At 32.2% G+C, this 24,356-nt stretch overlaps 1 protein-coding gene and 1 long non-coding RNA gene across 2 annotated transcripts; both read right to left on the bottom strand.

The window, feature by feature from the left end:
* Nucleotides 1-4,284: 4,284 nt before the first annotated feature.
* LOC124451100 lies at nucleotides 4,285-5,150 on the bottom strand. Its single transcript, XR_006950341.1, has 2 exons — nucleotides 5,004-5,150; nucleotides 4,285-4,660 (listed from the first exon to the last, which is right to left on the bottom strand). It is a non-coding gene; the product is annotated as an uncharacterized LOC124451100 (long non-coding RNA).
* A 404-nt stretch (nucleotides 5,151-5,554) lies between these two features.
* Nucleotides 5,555-17,658, bottom strand: LOC124452154. The gene is made up of 19 exons (XM_047002740.1): nucleotides 17,525-17,658; nucleotides 16,584-16,712; nucleotides 16,230-16,395; nucleotides 15,533-15,792; nucleotides 14,201-14,521; nucleotides 12,591-12,707; nucleotides 12,445-12,522; nucleotides 11,830-12,061; nucleotides 11,644-11,738; nucleotides 10,981-11,217; nucleotides 10,483-10,584; nucleotides 10,141-10,244; nucleotides 9,847-10,077; nucleotides 8,472-8,762; nucleotides 8,078-8,254; nucleotides 7,346-7,384; nucleotides 6,642-6,830; nucleotides 5,746-6,000; nucleotides 5,555-5,671 (listed from the first exon to the last, which is right to left on the bottom strand). The coding sequence occupies exons 1-19, from the start codon at nucleotides 17,586-17,588 to the stop codon at nucleotides 5,555-5,557; spliced, it is 3,204 nt and encodes a 1,067-aa protein (XP_046858696.1). The 5' UTR covers nucleotides 17,589-17,658.
* Between the last annotated feature and the right edge of the window lie 6,698 nt (nucleotides 17,659-24,356).

Below are 24,356 nucleotides of genomic sequence, written 5' to 3'. Positions count from 1 at the left end.
TTGGAGATAAAAACCGACCAAACAAGAATAATACACCATACGCAACACAATATAAATCCAGGGGAGTTGCCAGCGTTTATCTTCCAACCAAATATATTCGCGTTAAATACAACAAAGCTTCCAATTGCAGGTCCGAGTGTTGTCCCTAAACAATAAACTCAATCAAGACCTACAAATATACCAGCTCGTCTCTCTTCTGAAATGTTCAGAACAACCAGACGTAAAAGCAAGCCGTGAGAAGCTTGTCCCATTCCACACAAGGTTCGTCCAGCCAATGGGAATGCTGCATTTATATTAATAGAGTAAAACAAGTTACCCAATACCTTTAATGAAATGCACACGATCATCAATAGATCGACCCGACCAAACCGATCTGCAATACGTCCGATCAATGGTAGCATGAAAAGTGAACTTACATTGTACGATATTACAACTATACCCATGTATTGCTCGGTTTGCCCTAGAGATTTTACATAATACAACACTGTTGGCATGATAAAGTAATTTTCACATCCTTCAATCAACATTCGCATCGCAGTAAAAGCAAGCAGGGTGAGATCAAGTCCTTGTTTTTGACTCATTATTGAACATTTATAAAAAATTTAAAAATTCGTTTGGTAAACTGAAAAGTTTATTCAAGTCAACAATTACCAATGCGACAGCGAACGATAGCAACCTTTAACGATTCATTTTAATTGTTATGAAATACATGGCCAACATGCGATCCACATCAAATTGCTCGTCTTTTTTTCTTCTCTTTATAGATTAGAAATGTATATTGAAGATTCCCTTTGAGATTATTTGTTATTTCTGCCTTTTTATAATTTCAACGTGTATATGACACATCATCTAAACGTATTATCTTGTATAAGTGTTCACCATGATCAACCAACCGAAAATATGCTCTTGTAAAACGACAATAGTGAAATAGTTGCTTTAGATACTTAACATTATGTGAGAAAGCATAGTTTCTTGTAAAATATTGGATAGGAGAAGCGAGAAAACATCACAAAATAGTAATAAACGCAGTAAGGTTTGACTATAAGTATAAATTAATATGGAGAAACTGTTTCGAAAATGGTCATTAATATAATTGATTGCCTTACAATTGATTCATACTGACAGGAAATTGAATAAATTTAAAATTATCAGCAATTTAAATCATCGACAACATGCACGACTGACTTTTCGATGAGCTGATATCTACTTTAAAATTTCATATTTGAAAAAGTTTCGCTCTGCAACTATGAAGATATCGGATTATGCGTTTTGCAAATTTACTTTTTGAGTTAAACTGCCATGTAAAAAAACGATGTTTCAAGTCTTTCGAATAAGGTTCGCTTCTTATCGCAGCACAGCCACATACCCACATCCACACATCAGTCGGCCTGGCTAAAGTATACAGTATTTAAATGTATAACGCGCATGTGTGGCTTCATGGGTGCATGCTGAACTTATTGATGTCTCATCTATTAAATTATTTGTTACATTGATGTATGCTTCAAATAGTTTTATTATTGACGCTACCCAGCCAGCAGCATGCATGTTTAAGCAAAATATACTGCGCCAATATTTTTTTGGTGCGTTGCTTTCTTTTTGTTATAATGTTATGCTAGAACGTATTATCAGTCTACAAGAACTATATGAGAGCTACGAGTAGTCCTTTCCTAGAGTAAAGAACGTTACCAAATACCTTCATTGCAATACACATGATAATCAAAAGAATAATCAACCCGTCCAAAGCGGTCAGCAACACGTCCGCTCAATGGTGACATTAGGAGAAAATCGGCGTTGTACGATATTATAACTGAAGCCACGTATTGCTCTGTTTGTCCTGATGACTTGAAATAATACAACAGTGTTGGCATTATATAGTAACTTTCACATCCCTCAAACAACAAGTGCATCGTAATAAATAAAAGCAGATTGATATATAGTCCTTCTTGTTTACTTTTCATTGACATAAAACTTCAGTCCTGTACTAATATTAAATCAAAAAATTTTCTTCAAGTCAACAAGTACCAATGATGGCAAACAACAGAAAAACTGCATGGCTCATCATGTTCTGACATGACTCATATTAGATTCACAACAATTTAATGGTCCCCTTTTTTGCTTTTATATTAGATATTCGCATTGAAGCTTTCTTTAATATAACCGCATTTCTAAATGTTACCTTATATTACACATCATCTACACTGACTGATCAACTTGTGTGTGTTCAAGATGATCAACCAACCCGAAAGTTGTCTAGTGCATATCAACAATAGTATACAACAAGCAAAAATAATCCCAGAGACGTTTCATTATTCTAAAGAGAAATCGTGATTTCTTTTGCAATATTAGGTAGAAAAGAGCTAAGGAAAATCAAAAAATGAAAGCAAATACGGTAATCTTTAACATAAATAACGAAAAAGTGTCTATGTCATTTGCATAACGGTTACTTATAGAATAGACTCATGTTGGTAGGAAATTGAATAAACTTGAGGTAAATAACAGTATAAAGAATTGACGACATGATTGACTTTTAGATAAGTCAATATCTAATTTGAAATATCATGTCAAGCAACAATCTAGTTTGCTTTAAAAAGTGATGTTGGTGTATACGTCTTTTGTCGTATATTAGGTTTTTCAAAACTCTATGTAAATCAAAATTACAAGTTCTGTCTTCAAACTTTTCCGTCAACATGTTCCACAGCATCGAAATTGCTAAAACTTCACATCTCCTTTTGAACTAAGCTAGGGTCTCTGCTGATAGCTGCTTGATTGATAACAAGATATAAAAACACGTATAAATCAAACAAATGCAAAAAACTATCATTATCTGTGAATATGTTGCCGCCGTGAGCATGATTCGCTTAGCTATACAATCTACATGTCATCTGACCGATCAGCATGGCTCAACACGTACAATGTTTGCTTGGTTGTGTGTATTTTTTGTTGATTTCTGTTAATTTTCGCGTACGTGATGGACTCGTACTTGTTATTTGCATGAAAAGGTACGTCATAGAAGGCAATAATTATCAGTATCAGCCTTACTTTTTAACTATTTGGTTATTTATTTAGACCTAGATGGCTTTCACTAGTGAGGTTTATGTAGAAGTATTATTATCGTAAAAAATGTTATGCTTTATTTTGCCTGCATGCTTACGGAATGATTTTGAATTCCACGTTTTCTCAAAAGTTTTGCAATGTCTTTTTATAAGAAGGAAACTTTGTAACTAAGCTAATTCTTGCCGAATATCTCCATTGTCAATCGTTTAAGCTTTGAGCTTGTAATACCTTTCGTCGTGATAATAAATCGGTCATACAAAAATAATCTATAGAAAATTACAATGTGAACATCATTATCTTGAATGAAGAACATAAGGAAATACATTCAGAATGACAAATGAAAAGCATTACCTGACATATAGCAGATATTATAATCAAACAGAATGAAAAAATTACGACTAATAACACATATAACAGCTACTTATTTACAAGCCCATTCTGATCATCTGAAAAATTTGCTAAGTTGAGCTTTCACACAAACCGAACGCTATCTTCTTTTCTGTTTGATTTACTTGACAACGAAATGGCGGAGTAAATTCACTCGCATCACTTTCGTCAAGACACTTTACAAAATAAACTTCATGCGCAATATTTCCACTTGAACACCAGAGACAACACTTACATTGCAAACCCCACGCTATAGCAAAGATATAAAACTTATAGTTGCGCATAATTAAGCCATTGAAAGTACTAAGAATGTCCATTTAAAATGAAGAAAATAGAACCATTAGAGTAGAAACTATTAAAAAATTATTAAATTTTCAATTTAACTCCAAATAATATAACTGTCATTGCAGCTTTTCTTTTCCACAAGTTTTCGTAAATGAGTTTGGTAAAATGTGCCCAGTTTAAAAAGCAAAAAGTCGTGATGAGACTATAATCCAAAGGTAAGTAAACATACAATCAAAATGTAAACATACAATCAAAGAATAAACATGCAATCAAACAGTCTTCAATGACGAAACCAAATGAGAAGAACACGTACCACTTTCTTCCTTTGTTCCTTTTTTTGCTTTATTTAATACCTAATTCTTTAATCACTCTATTCAATTGTCAAGCAATACACAAAATATTCATACCTGATTTTGATTGATATTTTTCAAGCGATCCGCTACATCTAAAAGACTTCAATAAGAAATTTATTCTGTAATCTAAACAAGCAATTTCTCTATCTATCACTACTCTTGCTTCACGCTAAAGGGCTGGAAGGAACCAAAGAGATCTAAGAAATCTTTTTAAAGAAGAATTTACTATCAAAATGTAGTATTTTTTGAAACAATATTAAGACATCATGTCATTTTTAGCTTAGTTTTACTTTACTTTTATTCCTAATGCATTTATTTTTACGTCAATTATCAATTACGAATATCCTGTACTTTGTAGCTAGTTAGCAAAGCCTTACCAAAGCCTTGTTATAACTTTATTGCACTACTAGTATAATATTATTACATTCTTGTAAAACTCTTATTATTTTTTTATTACACTCTGCTGCAAGCAATCTCATTTCCTGCTCTGAAGAATGAAGAATGTGAAATTTTCTGCGTTTTTGGTGGTTTCCCCTCGACATCTGTCTTTTTGGCAGAAGTTTGAGCACTATCTGTATTTCCTAGTATTGAAAAGGAAACAATGTTGAAAAAATTGAAAAAATTTAAAGTTTTTTTATGTTAACTGATTTAACGAAGATACGTTCTTGACAAATCCACGTCAAAATAAGGAATAATCTCGGTGCTCTTGCAACACATACTGAGTATCATGAATTAAGGATGTGGAGAGTTGTAATGATCATATCAAAGAATTGGGAGAATTTATTGATATTCAACAAACAAGCACACGATACTATATCTTCAGAAAACAACCTGTAGAGATTTAGAAAAATATGATTTCTTATCAAAACCTTTTAACTTTAAAAGACATTCGAAAACCGGTTGTAATAAACAGGAAGATATTACCTTGTTTTTGTGACTGAAGATCTAGGAGAGGATATTCATCACAACAAACTTCACTTTGCTCATTTTTTTCCTTTACCCCACCTTTTGTCATGTCATGACTTGTCTCAGAACCAAGAGATTTTGCTTGATGACAGGAAGCTAACCGCAAAACAGTTCCCATAAATAAAAATAAGAATTTGTTTAAAATAATTATAGAAGATCAATAACCTATGCTTACTGAATTGAGTGCTCATTTGAATTCCAATTGTAGCACACTCTTTGTCATTTATAAGTTAAATGAAAGATATTTTCTAATAAACGATTAAGCTGTTGATAATAGTTTATGTTTTAAATTGTTAGAGACGGGATTACCAACCTCTATAAATACAAAACACTAATAAAAATATATTCTTTAAATCCCTAAGTGAACGTCAAAGCATGCATTTCACAGTCTATTATCGAAAAATATAGGTTTTGTAAAATGGGTGCTCTCTTTTTATCATTTCTCCCTGCACTATTTATTTTAACAAACGAAAACTTTAAAACAATTAATTTTTATTGTTTGAACAAAATTATAATGAAAATTGATTAATTGTGTTTAACAAACCATTTGGCAAGTCCGTTGATTTCTTTCCACCAAGTTTTGAAGAGAAAATACTTTGCAAACTGTTTCCAACTGCGTCTCGCATCTGGAATAGGGATTAATAATTTCTTAATAACTGTTAACTCCTAAAAATTACATGTCTGAGCATTCTCACATGACCTGCTTGTTCAATACACAGTGAAAGAGGAATATAAGCCATCCTTGAGCGGAGTTAAATATAGCAAAAAGATAACGGAAGAATACAGTCTCTCCGTCTATAGCCATCAACCCAAACACCCATGTCAAACCAAGTACGGGTAAAATAACAACCGTAGCTCTTAAACCTGTCTTTATTTTCTCGACGTTCTCCTGTTGTCTGACTATGTGTGCGTTCATTACCTTTCTGATAACCATAGTGAGAACGATAAAATTGACCTGAATGTATAAAACAAAAGTTAATATCCATATATTTTCTAATTTATACAGAAAAATTTTTTTACTGTCGGTTTCAGAGATACAAAGGCAAACGTTTAACAATAACTGTGTGATTGACAGGAATGGATGTTACAGCTAGGCCTTTACAAGTGCCACATTTTTCACGAACTTTAATGATAGAGGTATAATAAAACCAAATATGATAAAGTTGTTCCTCAAACCTTAATTTAAACTGAAATATAAGACATTAACTTTTAATTAAATCTTGTATTGATATTTTTTAAATGTGTCCATGAGGCGTATAGTTCAGAGAATCACCTGTTTTAAACAGGTGATTCTAAGACAGTTTTTTAAATTTTGTTTACGAAGAAAATGCCTTTTTTTGCATTCAAATACATACAAAAGAAACACATTTACAACCCACCAGACTTCATTTAGTACGTTTCTGCATGCTCAATGCTAACTTACCAAAATTACAAAGCATGCTGGGACAATGAATGCCAAATTTAATTTATTTTCGATACTCAGCCAACAGTAAGAATTAGTTCCATATCCTTCGCTTTGTGTAACTCCAAGTGATATGGTAACTATGATCAGTGGAATACCTAGAAAAAACAGTTTTCGTCAGGGAATGTTTGAACTTTCGCCAAAGCGGAACACAAAAAGTCACTACCCCAGCCAATAATATTGAAGATCTTGATATGTTTGCCATGAATGCTATTGAAAATTCGAATGAGCAAGGTATAAAGTAAAATTCCCTCGCACAACATCCAGCCGAACGCTGACAGCAGGAAGAAATGTAAAAGGGCAGCAACTGCTTTACAGAAATCCTGTTAAAAACACATAGCTAATACTTTTTATATGTCAAGGCAATCGCTAATGACTGCAATGTTTTGTTGCAAGCAATAACATATTTCAACTTAAAAAGTCCAGACTGAAAAATATAGTATGGTAATATACTAAAAAATGTTTTTCCCTTTCATTACATAGATATATAACCTAAATGTTGATGAAGAGGAAAGGAATGAAAGATCGTAGATAATTCCTACAACAAGAATCGTGCGAACTAACTATATACTAGGCCTTGTAACACAATTGTATATAATAACAAACTAGTCATGTCAAGAGAGTGAGGTTGCACATTTACAAATGCTTTGGTTAAGTCTTTTTTATTGAAGTATTTTACTCGTCCAAATAAATACCGAATTTCTTCTGGCAACTCCTTCCAATATAGAAAAGATATCGGTAAAGCGAATCGCGATAGAAAGATTAATCAAAACTATACATCGTGGTGATTTCAAATATTTCCAGAAATACACGTGCATGATGAGTGTAAAAACTATACCAACAAGTGATACTGAACATCCAATGATTGAGATGTATTCTAAAGCTTTCAGATGACTTTTTGATGGCTACAAAGATACAATTGCAGCTTTCAATGTGTGTAGATCTCTTCGGCAAAAGTTGCTTGAACTTTAAAAAAAATCAAAATTTTTCTACTTTTCTCTTTTGAACAAAAGTTTATAAAGTCCTATGAGTTTCTATTTAAATCAATTGTGATTACAAATTGTATAGTTGAAATATATGAATATATCCCCTTTAGCCGCTCTTGTGATTCGTGAGACTTGTTTTTTTGTGTAATTTGCTATTTTGTGTGGTTTGCTATTTTCAAATCATTTCCACACCTGATGATTGTAATAGTAGTAAACTTTATTTAAACGCGATAACCTCAGTAGATTTTTACAATCCTGAGGTCGACAACAGTAAATATAAAATTATATACATACATATCAAAATACAAATTATATAATTTCAGTATGGTAAGAATTAACATCCATACACTTTCTCAATGAATTGTACAAATTTAGTATAGTTAAGGGTAAGATTATTTTCGTACATGCAAAATATACGTCGTCTCCAGGCTATAAACACAAACTAATGCCCATGAATTTTTTAAATACATGCATGTCAGGCACATGTTTTGCATATACATCAAGCATACCACTTGGTTCATGATCAATACGAATGACATTACCACGCATCATTAGTAAGCAATAAAACTATATGTTAGCCATACCTGTATATCTGAGGAATGCATCATTATTGCAAATGCTGTGTTATGATCACAATCACAAATAACCTGGTCCTCTGAGGATTCTTGTTCATTTAAATCACATCCTTCACGACTCCACTTGCTTTCCTTTACACTGGGTTCAATAAATACGCACATTCTTACAGGATCGACAAAACCACTCTATATCAATAAAAAAAAGCTCGCACCTTAAAACTCAATTCAAAAAGCAAATTCAAGCTGTTATAACAATAGCATTTTCTTCATCTCCAGATACCTGATTATTTTGAAGGAAAATTTTGATATCTTGAGAAACATGAAGAGATTTGGGTGTGGTAGAAAAAGAGATTATTGTGCTTTGGATATTGAAACTGGTGCTCGTCTGTATCGTGTTATCTACAGACTTTTGTAATTCTTCAGGAGATAAAATATCTTTGACTGACGAGTATTTCACAACAATTGCTTGTTTAATGCCATCGGCAACAATCCCACGAAACTTAACACCTTCTCCGCCTGAGTCGGTAAGATTTATATCTTCTAGCCGAACGTTTTGATTTTCAGGTAAATTTACACCAACTATTTGAATATTGGGGAGTAAAAGAACTTTTCTAGGTTTACCAGATGAAGCCACCAAATTCTTCGCGTTGATATCTACACCTTTGATGATTTCTGTCACCAGTGTGTTTCTATCCTAAAAAAAACAGTTCTCAGTGAAAGAATATTTCTTTGTATAAATATTGCTTTAGTTATAATATACATTTGTATGTGTTACATCACATTATACATGAATCTCTCTGATAAAATAGTATCCGATTAGAAAACAGTCAGGGTAATTTTAATTCCATTCTTATTTTCCAAGATTTAGAACAAGTAGATAATCATTTCATAAACTAAATTTTATCTTGTCCGTTCTGAATTACGTTTACAAAGTTGTTAACACCATTAGTCATCAATTAGACAAACTACTCCGTGTTCATGTTCATGTTAATAAAGCCAAACCATTTAAATGATTGACTAATAAACCAGAGCGTCAGACCATTTCTCATAACATCCAGAAATTACCAACTGATTACCAGTAATCTGCTAGCTCAATGGACCTGAGCACATAAGATGAGCAGACTATAAACTAAAATAGCTTATGGCATAAAGGCTTTTTCTAATTAAGCATTAAATGAACTATTGTGGTTGCCTTTGGAACTTAATTTTGCTGTTGTGACCATTATTTGTACTTGTTAATAGCAATTAAATGTAACATTCCTGAACATTTTGATAATTCACCAATGAACTCTAATGTCAATTTCACCACAAATGGGCATCATATATTTACGCTCTTGTAGATTTAAAACAGAATGCAGTAAATCTTTAACATTATAACGAGCAACAAATGAATAAATGGAATTTTCACCAAAATAGAAAATTGCATTTTACCATTGATTTTTACAGACATTTAACAGACTAATTTTCATGAGTAGTTTATAAATCTTAAAATATTTTATTATTTTAGTTACTATCTATTCAAATGTAATTTTAGTAGTTTAATATATTTATGATTATTATCATATTAATTAACTAATTCTTAACCTGCACCTACTCACGTCAATGAAGCCAAAACAGCCACATAATTAAATTGACGAACTTCAATGATTCTCTGTTTATATCATCTGGTGAGGCGAGAGTTTTACAAGTTATAAACTATTACCAAACGAGTAATGCACTGGCACTACTAAAAAATGTAGGATTCGACTACTCTCGGCCAAACTAAATCTTAAATTTACTTGTATATTTTCCCAGACTTCTTTACGTGACGTGGCAAAAATGTTACTTGACGATTGAATAAAATTCTTCTGATCATTTTGTGTCGCTGTTTTGGTCTGTGTAGTCTTCAAAATGAAAACAATGTCCCTGACGTCCTGTTCAAACAATTCACCGTCTTCAGTGACAACTTCCGTTTGTTGTATAATTTCACTAACGTTGTTGGACAAAAAACCTCCGTCCAGTCTTGAGATCTAAAATGGGTATATTTATAAGATTCATAAGGCTTAAGATTTTGAAGAGTTTGAAAAACTCACTTGGTCAACTAGATCAACAACAACTGCTGACCGACATTGCGACACATTAACATGATGCCATGTTGGACTTCCATCAACTTGCAAGCAAGACCGTGAAACGAATCCTTGAAATTGGACAAAGTAAGTAATCAGTATAAGAAAGACTATTTAGAATTTAAACTTAACTTTCTGGGTCAATTATAGCACATGAAAATAAACAAGAGTGTGTGGCAAACAAATTTGCTACGCTAAAGTTTATCTTCCTCAAACTCTAATCAAAACCAAAGGCGTTCTACAGAAAATGCTTTAAATCATATGACAAATACATTGCCCAAAGACAATTTATTTTTAATGCCAACAGACCTATCTGCTTGTCAAAACATTTTTTAACAACGGTGGATCCCACAGGTGTTCTTTCCCAATTATAACGACGAGCTGTCTCAGCAGAGCAATAGTCTTTATAACCTGCATTTCAAATGAATATTCATACAGCATTATATGGTATTGCACATAAAATAATAAATCACTTAAATAATAGTTCTTATATATTAGCCCATTATTTTATGATCAAAAAATATGGTTTATTAGTAAATTGAGTGAATGTTTAAGTCATCAAACTATGACAAAAATGTCATTTTCCTTTTTGCTCAATAATATCAATAAAAAGATCAATAAATTTTCTTCATAAAGTCAAGACTTTCAATCGACAATCTTTTTTTTTCATCTATATTGACTTACTTTAAGTAGGGAATTTATTTCATCAAAATGTTAAGTGAAAAATTAGTAGCGCAGTGTTTATTAGTTGTCTTAATTGCTCGTAAAAAACAAAACCAATCGACGTGTTATTTTTGAAATACCCACCTTTTGACACAACGAAAACGCTGACATTTTGACTTCGCCCTTTACCGTCTGAATTTGTAGCCGTACACCAGTATTTCTCTTGATAGCGATTGTTCGTCTTTAGTGCAATGCGATTGGTAAGATTTAGCTCTTTTCCCCAATACATAGACTCTGTCGGCTTAGAACTATTGAACCATAATATTTTTATATCTCTTCCTTCACCAACAACAACATGACACGTGAGTAAAATCAAATCACCTATGTAAGAAGAACCACACAAGAAGCAATGCTTTATTATATCATGACTATCCATGGAGACATGACTGAACTAACAAGAAATACATTTTCATAAATAAAGTGTTTAATGTGTGATATGTAAAGATATATGCGATCTATTTGGGAACATGTAACGTTACAGATCGCAGGAAAATAGATTAAGACACCGACACATCGTTCAAAAACTATTAAACATTTTGACCTAGAGAAGATTCCGTAAGACGCAAAATTTTTGTTAAATGAAATGATCTATTTGAAAGGTATTTACATTTGAACATCAAATGTAGGGGTACGCAAGATGTGATGTACTTAAATATTGTATTTAACTCTCAACAAAACAACTATTAAAAAGATTGCTTGGTTCATAGAATACCAGATTGACTGCCACATGGGCTGTAAAAATTATACCTTCTGTGGCAGATATTGAGAGGGGATAAACAGAAATAACAGGAGCAATTTTCACATTGATAGATACATTGCTAGTGATGCTCTCGGCGCCCTTCCTATTAAAATTTGAAAAGAGAAAAATCATAGATTAATATGATGCTTCGTGCGTTTCATGCAAAATATCATACATATTTGCAAATTACTTACCTTGCAGTGCAGAAGTAAACACCAGAATCAGATTTCATCGTTTTTCGAACAAACAACTTCGAAATTTTTCTATTTGTTTCAATCTTAACTCTCGTCGAACGTGACAGGATCAGACTGCCCATTTTCCACTTAAAAATTGGAAACAACGGACCACTAACCCAACATTTTATTTCTAGTAAATCACCTGCAAAACCTTTGTAGTTCACCTTCATGCGAATCAACGAGAAAATGACTAGAAGAAAAGCATTCATAAAAAAATTTGAAAAAGCCTAGTCATTGTTGATACAGTTTGCCCTTCCACTAACGTTTATATTAATTACTAGACATTTAAAGTGTACGACAATTTTTTTTTATAAAGTAAATGAGTTTCGGCATGTTTATGCCATCTCGGCCTGCCGAAACATGTTTACTTTAAAAAAAATCGTCGCATACTTGAAATGTCCAATATATATATAGTGCTTTTAAGAAATTATGGAATTAAAAGACACACAACAATATATAGAAACAATATAAAAAGGTTTATGAAATGTCTTCTAAATTTGATATAGTATATTTTACACATACATTCTTAATAGTATAGGAGAACCCGTGCAACCCAAGAATACCCTAACATACATCGACATTCGAATGATCCTTCATTGTCAATACAGCTTGCACTCGCGTTACATGGATTGGACAAACACTCGTTGATATCTTAAAACAAAATAGCAAATAAAAAATAGTTCCTAAATTCTTAATTGATGGCTTACAAAAATCCTTACTTGTACAAGACAAACCATTTCCAGAAAATCCTTTTTTACATCGACATTCAAAAGTTCCTTCATTGTCAGTACAGTTGGCATTCACGTTACATGGATTTGACAGGCACTTATTGATGACTTAAAATAAGATAAATTGAACTTTGTGCATGATTTTTTCTTTTCACTAAGAAAGACAACTTTTAGATTCAGGAATGGAAAGTTTAGCTTTTAATATATAATATTCACATGTTACCTTCTTTACGAAAATAAAGTTATCAAACATAAGTACAACGAATACACATAAGCAATAAAGACAATAACTTCATTGGTGTAGCCATCCCGATGGTTTGTTAATGCTATCTAAGTATTTAGGTATTTAGTCATTGTAAAAATAATAGATTTCTAAATACTAATAAATGTGTTAACACATTTGCAGGTTGGCTACGGATAACGCATCTTCACCTTATGGAACCGGGAACTAATCTCCTAATGTTTCACTATTATATAAAAATTTATTAGATTGTAGGCGACAAATGTTATTAATTTTCAAAAGTAATATGCTTAGCAAAGAAACCATTCATTGACTCATTGTAACATTTCCACGTTTCATTTTTTTGTGAAAGGCGAATGTCTTTCCAGAACGCAATAAGTTTAAAGCTATGTGCATGTCACGGAGATACATTTCAAGAAAAATAGAATATGTGCTCAATTAGTTTTCTGTTAGAATATCACACGAAAACTAAGGACCCTAAGGACTACGTAGCAGATATATGTGACTTGTATATGAATGAAATTTATATATGATTTTATACTCAGGCCAAGGTGTTATAAATATTAATATAAATTATTATATGACAACTGTCACTTCTGGCAAAATGGCGCGCGTTGATTTGCTCAGAAACATTTTGCTTGTCCATTACTTTCTCGTAATGGACCACGATGCAATACGCGTAATTTTACAGTCAAATGTAAACAAACTTCGTAAAGAAAACAGCAAAACGTAAAACGAAGCAGAAAACCATTTACAAATGTGAGTCGAAGGTAAAACACTCGTGAGATAGTTTAATTATCCATACGATGCAATTTGAATCAATATATTTCTTATTGACGAAAACTAGAAATGTGAAAGCAAACCCGTACAAAACAGCAAGGACGAGAAAGAAAGCAAACTTTGTTTCAGTTGAAATAATGCCATATAATAAACCTTTTAATAACCTTGCCTTTTCGGTCTTTAACTAAGAAATATTTGAAATCTGTCTTTTAGTAGAAACCTCCCCTACGGGCTCGGTCTGTACAAAAAGACTTCTAGACACTTCAACATTTCTGATTGTTAAATTAAACAATTATTTCGTATGTATGTAGCTTATCATAAGATTATTGACATTGTAATCAGCACGTTTTCTTTCTGCCTTTGCAAGTTGATTTTTGTTCCTGTCAAGAAAGAGTTGTTTTGAGAACTTTTTTACTTTCTCTTTTGTAACAGATTGCATAAAAGACAAAAAGTGTGCGACAAATATTAAGCATGCTAAAAAGAAAACTTCTACCACAACGTGTTTTCTTTGTTTCAATGATTTTTCTTTCCTAATTTGTACTATTTTCTTAATTTACATGCAGTACAAAAAAAAATTTACCTAGTGTGGCCGTTTTGCAAGTGTAGTGAACCACTAGAGATGTTTCGTTTGAGCAAGTATACGACTTTGGCAAGAATTTATCTTTCTGAATAGTAAACGCGCATTTACTCTTTCCGTTGCAATTTTCTTTCACAACACTCAACGCTGATGATGACAAACATTCTTTCTCTTTTGATGATATCTTGTATGGTACAATATACCTTCTTTTTTCTTTTATGAAAACACCATATACAGCTGATCTTACTTCGATAGTCCAGTTAGAGCATGATTGATTACATATGATGACTAAATTTTCTTTGTCGGAAAACTTTCTTTCGATTACTAATAATATATCAAATAAATAACTACAAAACACGCATATTTACTTGAGCATTATTTTGAAGCAAATTCAGAAAAGGAACAATTCACTAAAGACGAGAGCTTGATAAAGTAGCCTTCATTATCTAATGCAAAAAGTCGATTTATTTTTAAAAGAGATATTTTATCCTCTGCAATAGATTTTAAAATCTTGAAATCCTTTATTTGAAAAATGAATTTTTGTTTGTTGCAAAAGTATTTTACGTAAAGAGGCAGAGAAAATTGCACAAAAATAGTTCGCAACAAGTGAATGTCATCAACTTATGTCAATCAAATTTTGTTCACAATTTTGATATCAAGTTATCAATATTGATATATTTAGCGTTTTGAGAGTAATATCCCAGATTATCATTAAGCAGCACCTTATTTTGTTCTTACTTTTAAGCAAGACATTCGCAATTATGTTAAAAAATGGCATTAATCAACAAAAGTATGTTAAGTCACACTAAAATGAGCTGCATAACGTAGCCAATATAGCCACAGATAAAACTACATAAAGATTATTGTACAATCTTATATAAAATCTTTAATGCTCTAACACCACAGAAGAAATTCTTGATGTCAAATTTAATGAATGATACACATGCTTCATCCGTTTGCAAGATGGGCTCAATGAAATCATTAATTGTGATACCTATAAGACTAGTACAAGCTGCTTGAATTTGTGATCAATTGAGTTTCAAATTACTTTTTACGTTAACCTTATTCTTATACTTTCCAGTAGTTGTATTTTCATTAAGCTGAATTTTCTTTTCCATTTAAAACAAACATAAACTTGTTTGAAATGCCACAGGCAACTTAAATAGTTACTATTAGCAATACATATTGAATTTGGCTTAGTAAAATCATGGTATAACGCTACTGCAATGATTTTGGAAGAAACACAGTCTTTATGGATACATTTTCACAATTTCAGTAAGATGAATACTTTGCCCATTCCTCCTAATCTTAAATCAATTTGATGATGCAACTTACCATAGTTAAATTTGCAAGATTTGCTCGTGTAACAGAAATATTTATCAATGGAAATTTTTTCATTTTCTCGTGGCTGCCATTGATTATTGATTGCAAATGAGCTGCCAATGCATCCACCAGCATGATAACCACGAAATCGTAAACTTCCATTTCTATTTAGTCTTAACAACCCTAGCCACTTACAAAAGGAATATGTGTCATGATACAGCGTATGATTACTTTGGAGAAAGTAATAGGGCGGCCAATACGTTCTACTGTATCTTAAAAAGAAAAATAACGTCAGTGATATGTTGAAATTAAACATGACATTTATAATTCTAAGGAAATGTACTTCCACTAATGAAAAGACATGCAAAATTTATATTAAACCACGCATAATTATTGAAAGAGAACGAAGTCGACTGGCTTAAAACCCAATATCATTAGGGTAAACTTTCAATTATGAGCAGAGTGGAGGGCTACATTTCTTGCACGATTAGTAACCATGCTACAATCATCGCACTTGACTAATAATGATCGTTTTGATGTGGGTCTAAGAATAGAGTACATGAATGATATACCATAAGCATAATCCATGTTTCAAATAGGTAGAATTATTTTCATGTACTATTGATGATAAAATTACCCGTGATAAATTGTAAGCAAATTGGCAGTTAAATTCCTTGCTTGACGATCTTAGAAAACATAATTTACTTACTTGACTGGTGCGACACATTTTCCTGTTGCAACATGATACATTTGATAGTTATTTATCACCACGAAGAAAGCATTTCTTGATGTGCAGTCACGAGACCATACAAGATTGTCGCTTTCATTTGGCTTACTTATGCAAAGTCCGTTAGCGTGCTGGATGGGACCATAATCTAAGAAGAAAAATTGAAAAGTCTGTCATCAAATAATTTCTTAGTCCTATGACTTATATGAACTGTTTGTTTGAATAATTTGTGCTTATTTTTTAATGAAATTCAATCATACCTGCCGTTTATATTATCTGGCACAAATTTGTCTAGAATATAGTATCTATTATTGAAAAACGATAAGGTGAAATTACCTTTTTCTTTGAAATAACATGGAGGATTTCCTGTCCGGTTAAAACAACACGTTTGTGGACATTTATCTTGCTTTTTTACATTTTTTCCACATTCCAACAGTTTTCCTTTTGAAGCATCACATGATAAAGCTGTAAAAAATTTTAAAAAATGAATTCGTTCGGAGAAATGAAAAATGGCTCTAATGATCGTTTTGGTGAATGGTTTTCCGATTTGCTTCTGATATTTATAGCACAAGTTATTTCACACCGAAAATATTTTATGTGTTAGTATTTAGCTACATTGCGTGATCATTGTTAAAAATTACAATAAAATAATGTTTGCTATAAATAATAAATCTGTAAAGCTACAATATATGTTCATCCCTACTGTCTGATTCACCCAATTTAAGAACATATTTATATAATACTTCTTGTGTTTTATCGTCTCAATGTATGCATTGAGTGATTTTACTTGTGAATTTAACTTTTCAGTATTTCATGTAAAGAACGCAAATTAACGATTTTCATTTTTTGATACTGCATATTCTTAACGATAAATTTATGATTTTCTTTTATTTTCCGTCCTTTATCATGACAATTGAGATACAATAAATCTATATTGAAGCTACAAGTAAGAGTAGCATAGCGCCACCAGACAGAGATAATTTATAACAACAACATTGTTAGGAATATATAACAATAATGGCTTGTCGAAGACCTTTAAACACAATCTTTTTAATCACTTGGGACTCTTTTATAGTTATGCAAGGAGCTCTAAAATATATGAACTAATCCTAAAATAGAGATAAATTCGTCGAATTCTATAAAATGTACTTGCTTTCTTAAGTTATGTGCGTCAAGGAATAAACAAACAATCGTAAGATAAGATAAACTCAGAAAGAAATCATGGTAATGGATGAAATCTAAGGGGAAATAGTTAAAATATTTTGGTTTTAACCAACCTTTGACCAGTTGACTGAAGCCAACTAACAGCAGAATGTGAGCAAGAATATCAAATAAATGCATTGTTCACAGTCTAGAAATTTAGAACTGTTTTATGTCGGAAATCACAAAGTCGATATATCTTTGATTCTACCATGGACGATTTGACCGACAGGATATATAAAACAAAGCCCTTAAGAAGAAAACATGGCATGCACTTATGAAAATCGTGGTTTCGTAAACTTTAAGCAGAAATTGAGCTTTCGATTTTCACTTTAAGCTTTTGTATTCAAACAGTTTCGAATTGCAATATGACGGCATTCGTGGGAATTGAATGTTTGTTTCCGGTGAAGTACTGCTCTCTTCAATGGGATGTGTAATTGATGATGGTCCTTTGAAAATAAAAAAAAATTGTTGAGTACTTTTAAATTGCTATTGCAGTTTATCACAAAACTGAGCAACGTAAGGTTGAAGATGAGAGATAAAGAGTTGTACGTATATGGTTAATTTTTGCACTATATTTCTGGGAGCTCTTTACTTACAAAATAAAACATAATTCAAGAAAGGATCTTTTAAGCAAAAATGAAAGTTATAAACAGAATGATTAAAAAACTGTTATAGTTTGGTTTTATTACAAAATCATCATCAATCAAAATGACATATTTAGAAGCTGCCAGTTGGAGTTCGTTGTATATATACAAAGTAGGTGTTTTAAGAGGAAATTTATTGGCTATTTACAATTGCTAATTACTGGTCTATTCGTGGCTATGAGGTATAAGAAAAACGAGTAAGATTCTTGCTTTTAGTCCATAGTTTACTCTAGGTCTGAGAAATTTGATATGTACTGCACGCTACTATGTTTTTGGCATGTTCTGCAAGGCGGTTCTCTAAGTAACTAAGAGTTTCACCAATTTAAGATTTATTGCATACGGGGCAAGTAATTTCATTTATGACGTTAATTTTGAGTGCATGTGGACTTTGTCTTTATTCGAAGTGAAAAAGTATATTTTCGGAGTCTTATAAACTGTTATAAATCCAACCGCAATTTTAATGAGTGCTAAGTTTTCAAATGCAAGTTTGATAGAGAAATTCATGGGAATGTATAAAGATTTTGATTATCAATTTAATCTGTTTGATAGTCCTTGTCTGGACTAAAAGCAAGCAAAGATCTCACACTTTTCTCTTAACTCATTCATACATAAATAGAACAACATTTAGTACCTTTGGCAATTTGCAATTTAAGTAGCCAATACATTTCTTCGTAATTTCATTCAAAACCTACTCTGTATATATGTAAATAACTGCCATCTTGCAAATATATCATTTTGTCTGATGATGGTTTTGCAATAAAACCGAAATATTTCAGTTTTTAGTTGTCTTTTTTTCTAGCTTTAGTATAAGTGTACAAGATGTTCTACTTGTATTATGTTTTATTTTGTATTTAATGAAACTTTTGTCTGGTCAAGGATTAGGATCTTTACTTATGTTTTCATAAATATCTAAATTTAATCTTTTTCAGCAGCTATAGGGTAAGTCTTTTTTCTTTGGGAACAAACCCACAGTGAGTGTTATAACTTATGATATACTTCAAAGAAAGCAAGGGCGATGGAACATTGATAATTGGGGGCTATAGTTATATAATCATATGTTATAATCTGTAAGCACAATTGATTTCAATAAAAACTAATAAAGTAAAACATGCATATATGAATAATAGCCCCATCCACACCAATTACCAATATTCCGCCGCCTTTGTTTCAAGATTAGCTGACTCTGACAAAGAAAATTTTTAGTTAACTCTGAAAATGAAAAATTTTAGTTAACTCTGAAAATGAAAAATAGAAATATGCTAATTATGGTTTACTTGACAAGAGATGAAATCAAAATGGCGTTACGCTATTGACGCTGTTAAGACTTTTGCAATTTAAGCATTTTTTATCTAAAGCATGCAATCTGTAAATTTTCACTGTTAATTAAACATTTAACCATCAAGACATATAACTTGAAGCATTTGGAATTTAAAAATATAAGAGAACATCAGCTCTCCTTCGCACTTATTTCACTATATTTCTTCCAGCGTTTTGGGATATACACCCAAAGGCCAAAATCAATAAATATAGAAACATCAATAACGATTTTGGTAATTAAGGGCAATGTTATAATGAGGAAAATCACTTGGCCCCAAATACGGGCACTGTTGTTTTTTTTTACCGAAATTAAACGAAACGAAGGGAAAACCAGCGGATCCGGTAAAAAATCCTCAATAAAAAATCTCGAAAATTGCAAAAAATATCTTATAATATTAACTTCTTTCTAGAGTTTGGGTATTGAATTTTGTGTTTTAGTAATCATTGCGTTTTCGTGATCTTGATGATCCACTGTAACATACATTCAATTATAGACAGTTGGCACATTACAGTCGTAGAAATTTGTTTCGAGACTTGCAAAGCGCGAAAACATATAACATAAGAGCGTTGTGGGAGTGTAAATATATAAGCCACCAATGCTAATTAGAACACTAGCATTAATAAAAAACGAGAAGCAACACTAGCTAATAAGAGTCCGTTTGACAAAATAGCAAACTTATATATAACATGCATTGCATGCGCATAAATAGCTACAACATACATAAATTGAGGTCACAGAAAAAAATGAAAAACAATTTTGACGTCTGCGAGACGGCATTTCATTTGAGTTTTTTTTAAAACTTTGCTTAATTGAGACCTTTTTAATAGCTGGCTTTCACTCGTCAGTTTTTTTCGGGTATTTCCGAGAAAAAAATGTGTATTATTCGACAGCATGCGTGTTTATGAAATGAACTCTAAAATAAAAATGCTTTTTGTCGTAATAATTAATAAAATCCTGAAAAATTTTTCTCTCCAATCTTTTGATCGACACTCTCCTTTCTTCATCTTTCAAGTTGTTATCTTAGCGTGCCTTCCATCCTTTTAGACTAGCATGAAACGCATTCTATAAATAATTTACGCGATGCACCTCATCACATTGTATTACGAACAACATAAAATAAACACATATAAAGTATAGCATATACAAATGTATTACCTGATATCCATAGATTTCACCCACAGACAGACTCAAGAAACTTTCTGTCTCTTGTAATTTTGTTGATTAATTTTTTAATGCTTGTGAAGGTGTAAAGTATGCCATTAAAACATGACAAAACACTTTGAATTGTTTAAATCAAGAAATTGGGAATTATTTTCTATGTAATGTAAGTAACGAGTGAAAGCCAGCAGTAGTTATTAAACCAAGCACGTGGTCTATATAATTTTTAAAAGATCTAACAGAAAATCTTGACTTTAAATTAAATGGCATACTCTAAATATCCAAAATAGACTATTGGGATCTGCTTCACACTGATGTGATCTATTTTTTTGAGAACAACCTAAGTGTACGACTTAGCTATACCTTTTACCTACAAACCATAAAAGCTCTTTTCATTCATTCTTTTCTCGTCGGTTGTAGATATAGCTCTTGTACATATTCTCATGAAATTTGATCTACATAACGTACGTATCAACAAATCTTTTCAGTAAATTATCTGTGTTCAAAACATATAAATTTTCTTTGATACCATGTACTATCTTTAACGTTGACTACTGCCTCCGATAACTTTAAGCATATGTTTCATTTTGCTAAAATATTCGCTTAAGGAATAGGCCTTAGTAGCTTTTCTATCAAAGCATTCAACAATAAATTATGTAAAACAAAAATCGAACTGACCTGTGAGTAGATGAAGAATATTTTTATGCCAATTTCTAAATACGCTCAATTTCCATTTTCGATAACTGGTACAACTTGATTAAGAAACCGATATTTGATTTTATTAGAGCAGTGCGACAGCAGTGGCCATTTACTTGTTCGTAGGAGCAGGGGATCATTTCAATAGCCCAGTTAATTCATTATTCAAAGATTACTTACAGCAGAGTTGATCCTCCATGAATGTCTGCTGACCACCTTCACATGGGTGCTTATAACAATAGGGCCCATCATCATTGAATGCACAAACAACGGACATCCAACAAGAGTCAAAACTACAGATAAACATTCTTAGCCATGAAGCACGTACATGATACATGAGTGATGAAAAACTAGTAAGAGTAATTGAAGTGATTGGCATTGGTGTGAAGAGGTTTTTATAACTGCAGGACTCTGAAAAGTAAAAAATATGAATGCGCCTTGTATCATTCAAAATAATTTTTTCTCATTCTTAACTTATCATTACAGAATTATGGTTTGGAAAACAAACAAAGTGCAGTTGAATAGTTGATATTGGAATATTTTTACTTTATGAGTATTTAAGGGGAAAAAGTGCGTCATATTGTAGCAATATTACCAAATAAACTTTGCTTTGCCGATAAACTTCTTAACTTTTACCCAATGCAAAAGTGCAATTTGTTTTAGTTAATGCTTATTTTCCACGTGCATTTTTATGCAGCAATGCCCACATTTCATTCTGCAGAACCGCATAACCAAACTAACACATGTCAACCGGAATTATCTTAATTTTTTATCATCACTACTAAACAACTGCGGGTCTGAAGGTCTTAACAGTTTTCTCAATTGCCAATCTCGGCTACATTTAAATGTTATGTAGCCCAGAGCGATTCTATTTTTTCAGCAGTAAGTTTTCACAATCTAACATAAAGTTGTACAGAATTAACAGCATACTTCCATTGACAATATGGCTTATGTTCAAATTAAATATTCCGCAGTACGAATATTCCAAACAGGCCAGTTCAACATTTCGATGAATTTTATATCTATACTTTGTCAGTATAAATAGAAAGTTTTCGATCCTTTAATCTTCGAATGATTAAGGAACGTAGAACTGGTTATACACATTTTCATATATTGGAAAATTCTCAATTGAGATCAAGACTGTACTTTCTGAATAGCTCAAAATTATATAATCTCACAAACATCTTTTTAATATTTTTGAACAAAAAATTAATTTGTGATAAAACTCTAGTGTTTTCCTCTATTTACTGGGGTGTTAGAGTATTAATAATGACTTCGATTTCTTGATGATTATAGTATGGTTACTGTTACGTCACGCTAAGCATGTTGAAGGTCAAATACAAAAGAATATTCCACTAATGCTGTTGTGGGCACCAGACGTCGTGGGCGAGCCTTATTGTATCACAGTTCCATGGAGATTGGTTTAAATTAAAAAATAGGAATCAATTATGATTAAACATGAACTATAAATTTAATGCCTAATTAGTTTGATTCCTCTGTGCATATTTTCGTTTTTATAATTTCGTAAAAGCACTATTGCCAATGCACATTTAATATAAACTGAAATTTTTTTGAAAATAGACATGTTTCGACATATCATGATGCCATCTTCAGTATGAGTGAAATAATAGGTGATACAAGGTTTATATAAAAGTAATGTGATACATAAATTGCAACAATAAAAAAGAAATACGATAAATTAATGGGGAGCGTCCGAGCGTATTATAAACTAAATATTGTATTGAATTTAAAAACTTGAACATTGAGGTCAGGGTTGGTTTTGTTAATGTGGAGTGCTTCTTTGATTTTAGGGCGAATGAGGTGTCGGCAGTGTCGATGATTTTGAAGCAAGAGGATGAATAGTTGGTTTTACATGAGTGAGATTTAAGGAGGTGTCGGTAGACATGAGAGTTTTTGTCTGTTGTGGTATGTTTCCTGATTCTGGTGGATAAATGGCGCGAAGTTTCGCCAATGTATCGGGAATTACATCCCGCGCAATTGAATTCATATACCACCATGTTGGTTTGTGGTATGTAGATGTTGTACAGCTGTCATGAGATTTTGTTAGTAAAATGTTAAGAAATGGCAGTTGATCTCGTTGTTCAGTTTCAAATGAAAATATAATGCTTGCGTTCTGTGTGTTAATGTTATTATAAAACTTCATGGCCTCAGTTTCGTTAGTAAAAATACAAAAAATATCGTCAACGTATCTGCGGTAAAATAGTGGTTTAGTGTCGTTGTAGTTGTTTAGCCAGTTTCGTTCATGTGAGCCCATGAAAATGTTAGCAAGTATGGGTGCTAACGCAACACCGTCCGTCTGGTCATAAAATTTTTCATTAAATAAAAAATGCGTCTGTACTGTTGCTATTAAAAACAGTTGTGTGTGAATTCTGTCCTGTTTACACTGAGCCTGGGGTTGTGAGTGAATATTAAGTCAATTGCTAGGTTGATGGTTTCAGTAAGTGGTATGTTAGTAAATAGGCTTTCAACGTTGTAGGAGATGAAGAATTTGTGACAAGAAGTTGATGAGTTAAAAGATGAGAAGTCGTTGAGGAAAGTGAAAGAATATTTAGTGGAGTGGTCATCTGGTATGAGTGGTGTTAGTAGAGAACTAAGATACTTGTATGCGTTGATTGATGAAACTATCGGTCGTAGTGGAGGCGATTGTTCTGGTTCTCGTTTCTTGTGAAGTTTCGGTAAGCCATAGAAGCGTGAGGGTTGAGAAACTTTGGGGAAGATATCATTATAAACTTTGTTGTTAATGGAGTCATTCTTTAGAAGCTTCCTTAACAGTCGTTGTAGTTGGGCTTCGTGGTAGTGTGACGTCTTCTGAGTGGGGTGAACTATTTCAGCCATTGTTATTTCAGCCGATGGTAAGCAACTTAAGGAAGCAGAATGGTTTCCCTACTTAGGATTAATTATCAATCAGAATCTTACTTGGGAGGATCATTTTGAACACATGCGTAATAAGATAAACAAGAAGCTAGGCCTTTTGCGGCGCATCAAGTCGTGTATCCCACTAAGCGCTAGGATAACTTTTTTTAATTCTTTTGTTCTGCTCCTTTTGACTACGGCGATATAGTATGGGAG

This window comes from Xenia sp. Carnegie-2017, unplaced genomic scaffold (assembly GCF_021976095.1).
Source record: "Xenia sp. Carnegie-2017 unplaced genomic scaffold, XeniaSp_v1 HiC_scaffold_24, whole genome shotgun sequence".
NCBI lineage: Eukaryota > Metazoa > Cnidaria > Anthozoa > Malacalcyonacea > Xeniidae > Xenia > Xenia sp. Carnegie-2017.
This window is presented reverse-complemented; position numbering and strand designations above follow the sequence as displayed.

What these genes read in the sequence shown, in the direction of transcription:
- LOC124452154 (XM_047002740.1), bottom strand. Translation starts at nt 17,588, where the DNA reads ATGCATTTATTTGATATTCTTGCTCACATTCTGCTGTTAGTTGGCTTC. An exon ending in AAATGTGTCGCACCAGTCAA is followed by an intron (nt 15,793 to 16,229) that starts GTAAGTAAATTA and finishes TTTCTTTTTAAG; the next exon opens with ATACAGTAGAACGTATTGGC. An exon ending in ATCTTGCAAATTTAACTATG is followed by an intron (nt 14,522 to 15,532) that starts GTAAGTTGCATC and finishes ATATATTATTAG; the next exon opens with TAATCGAAAGAAAGTTTTCC.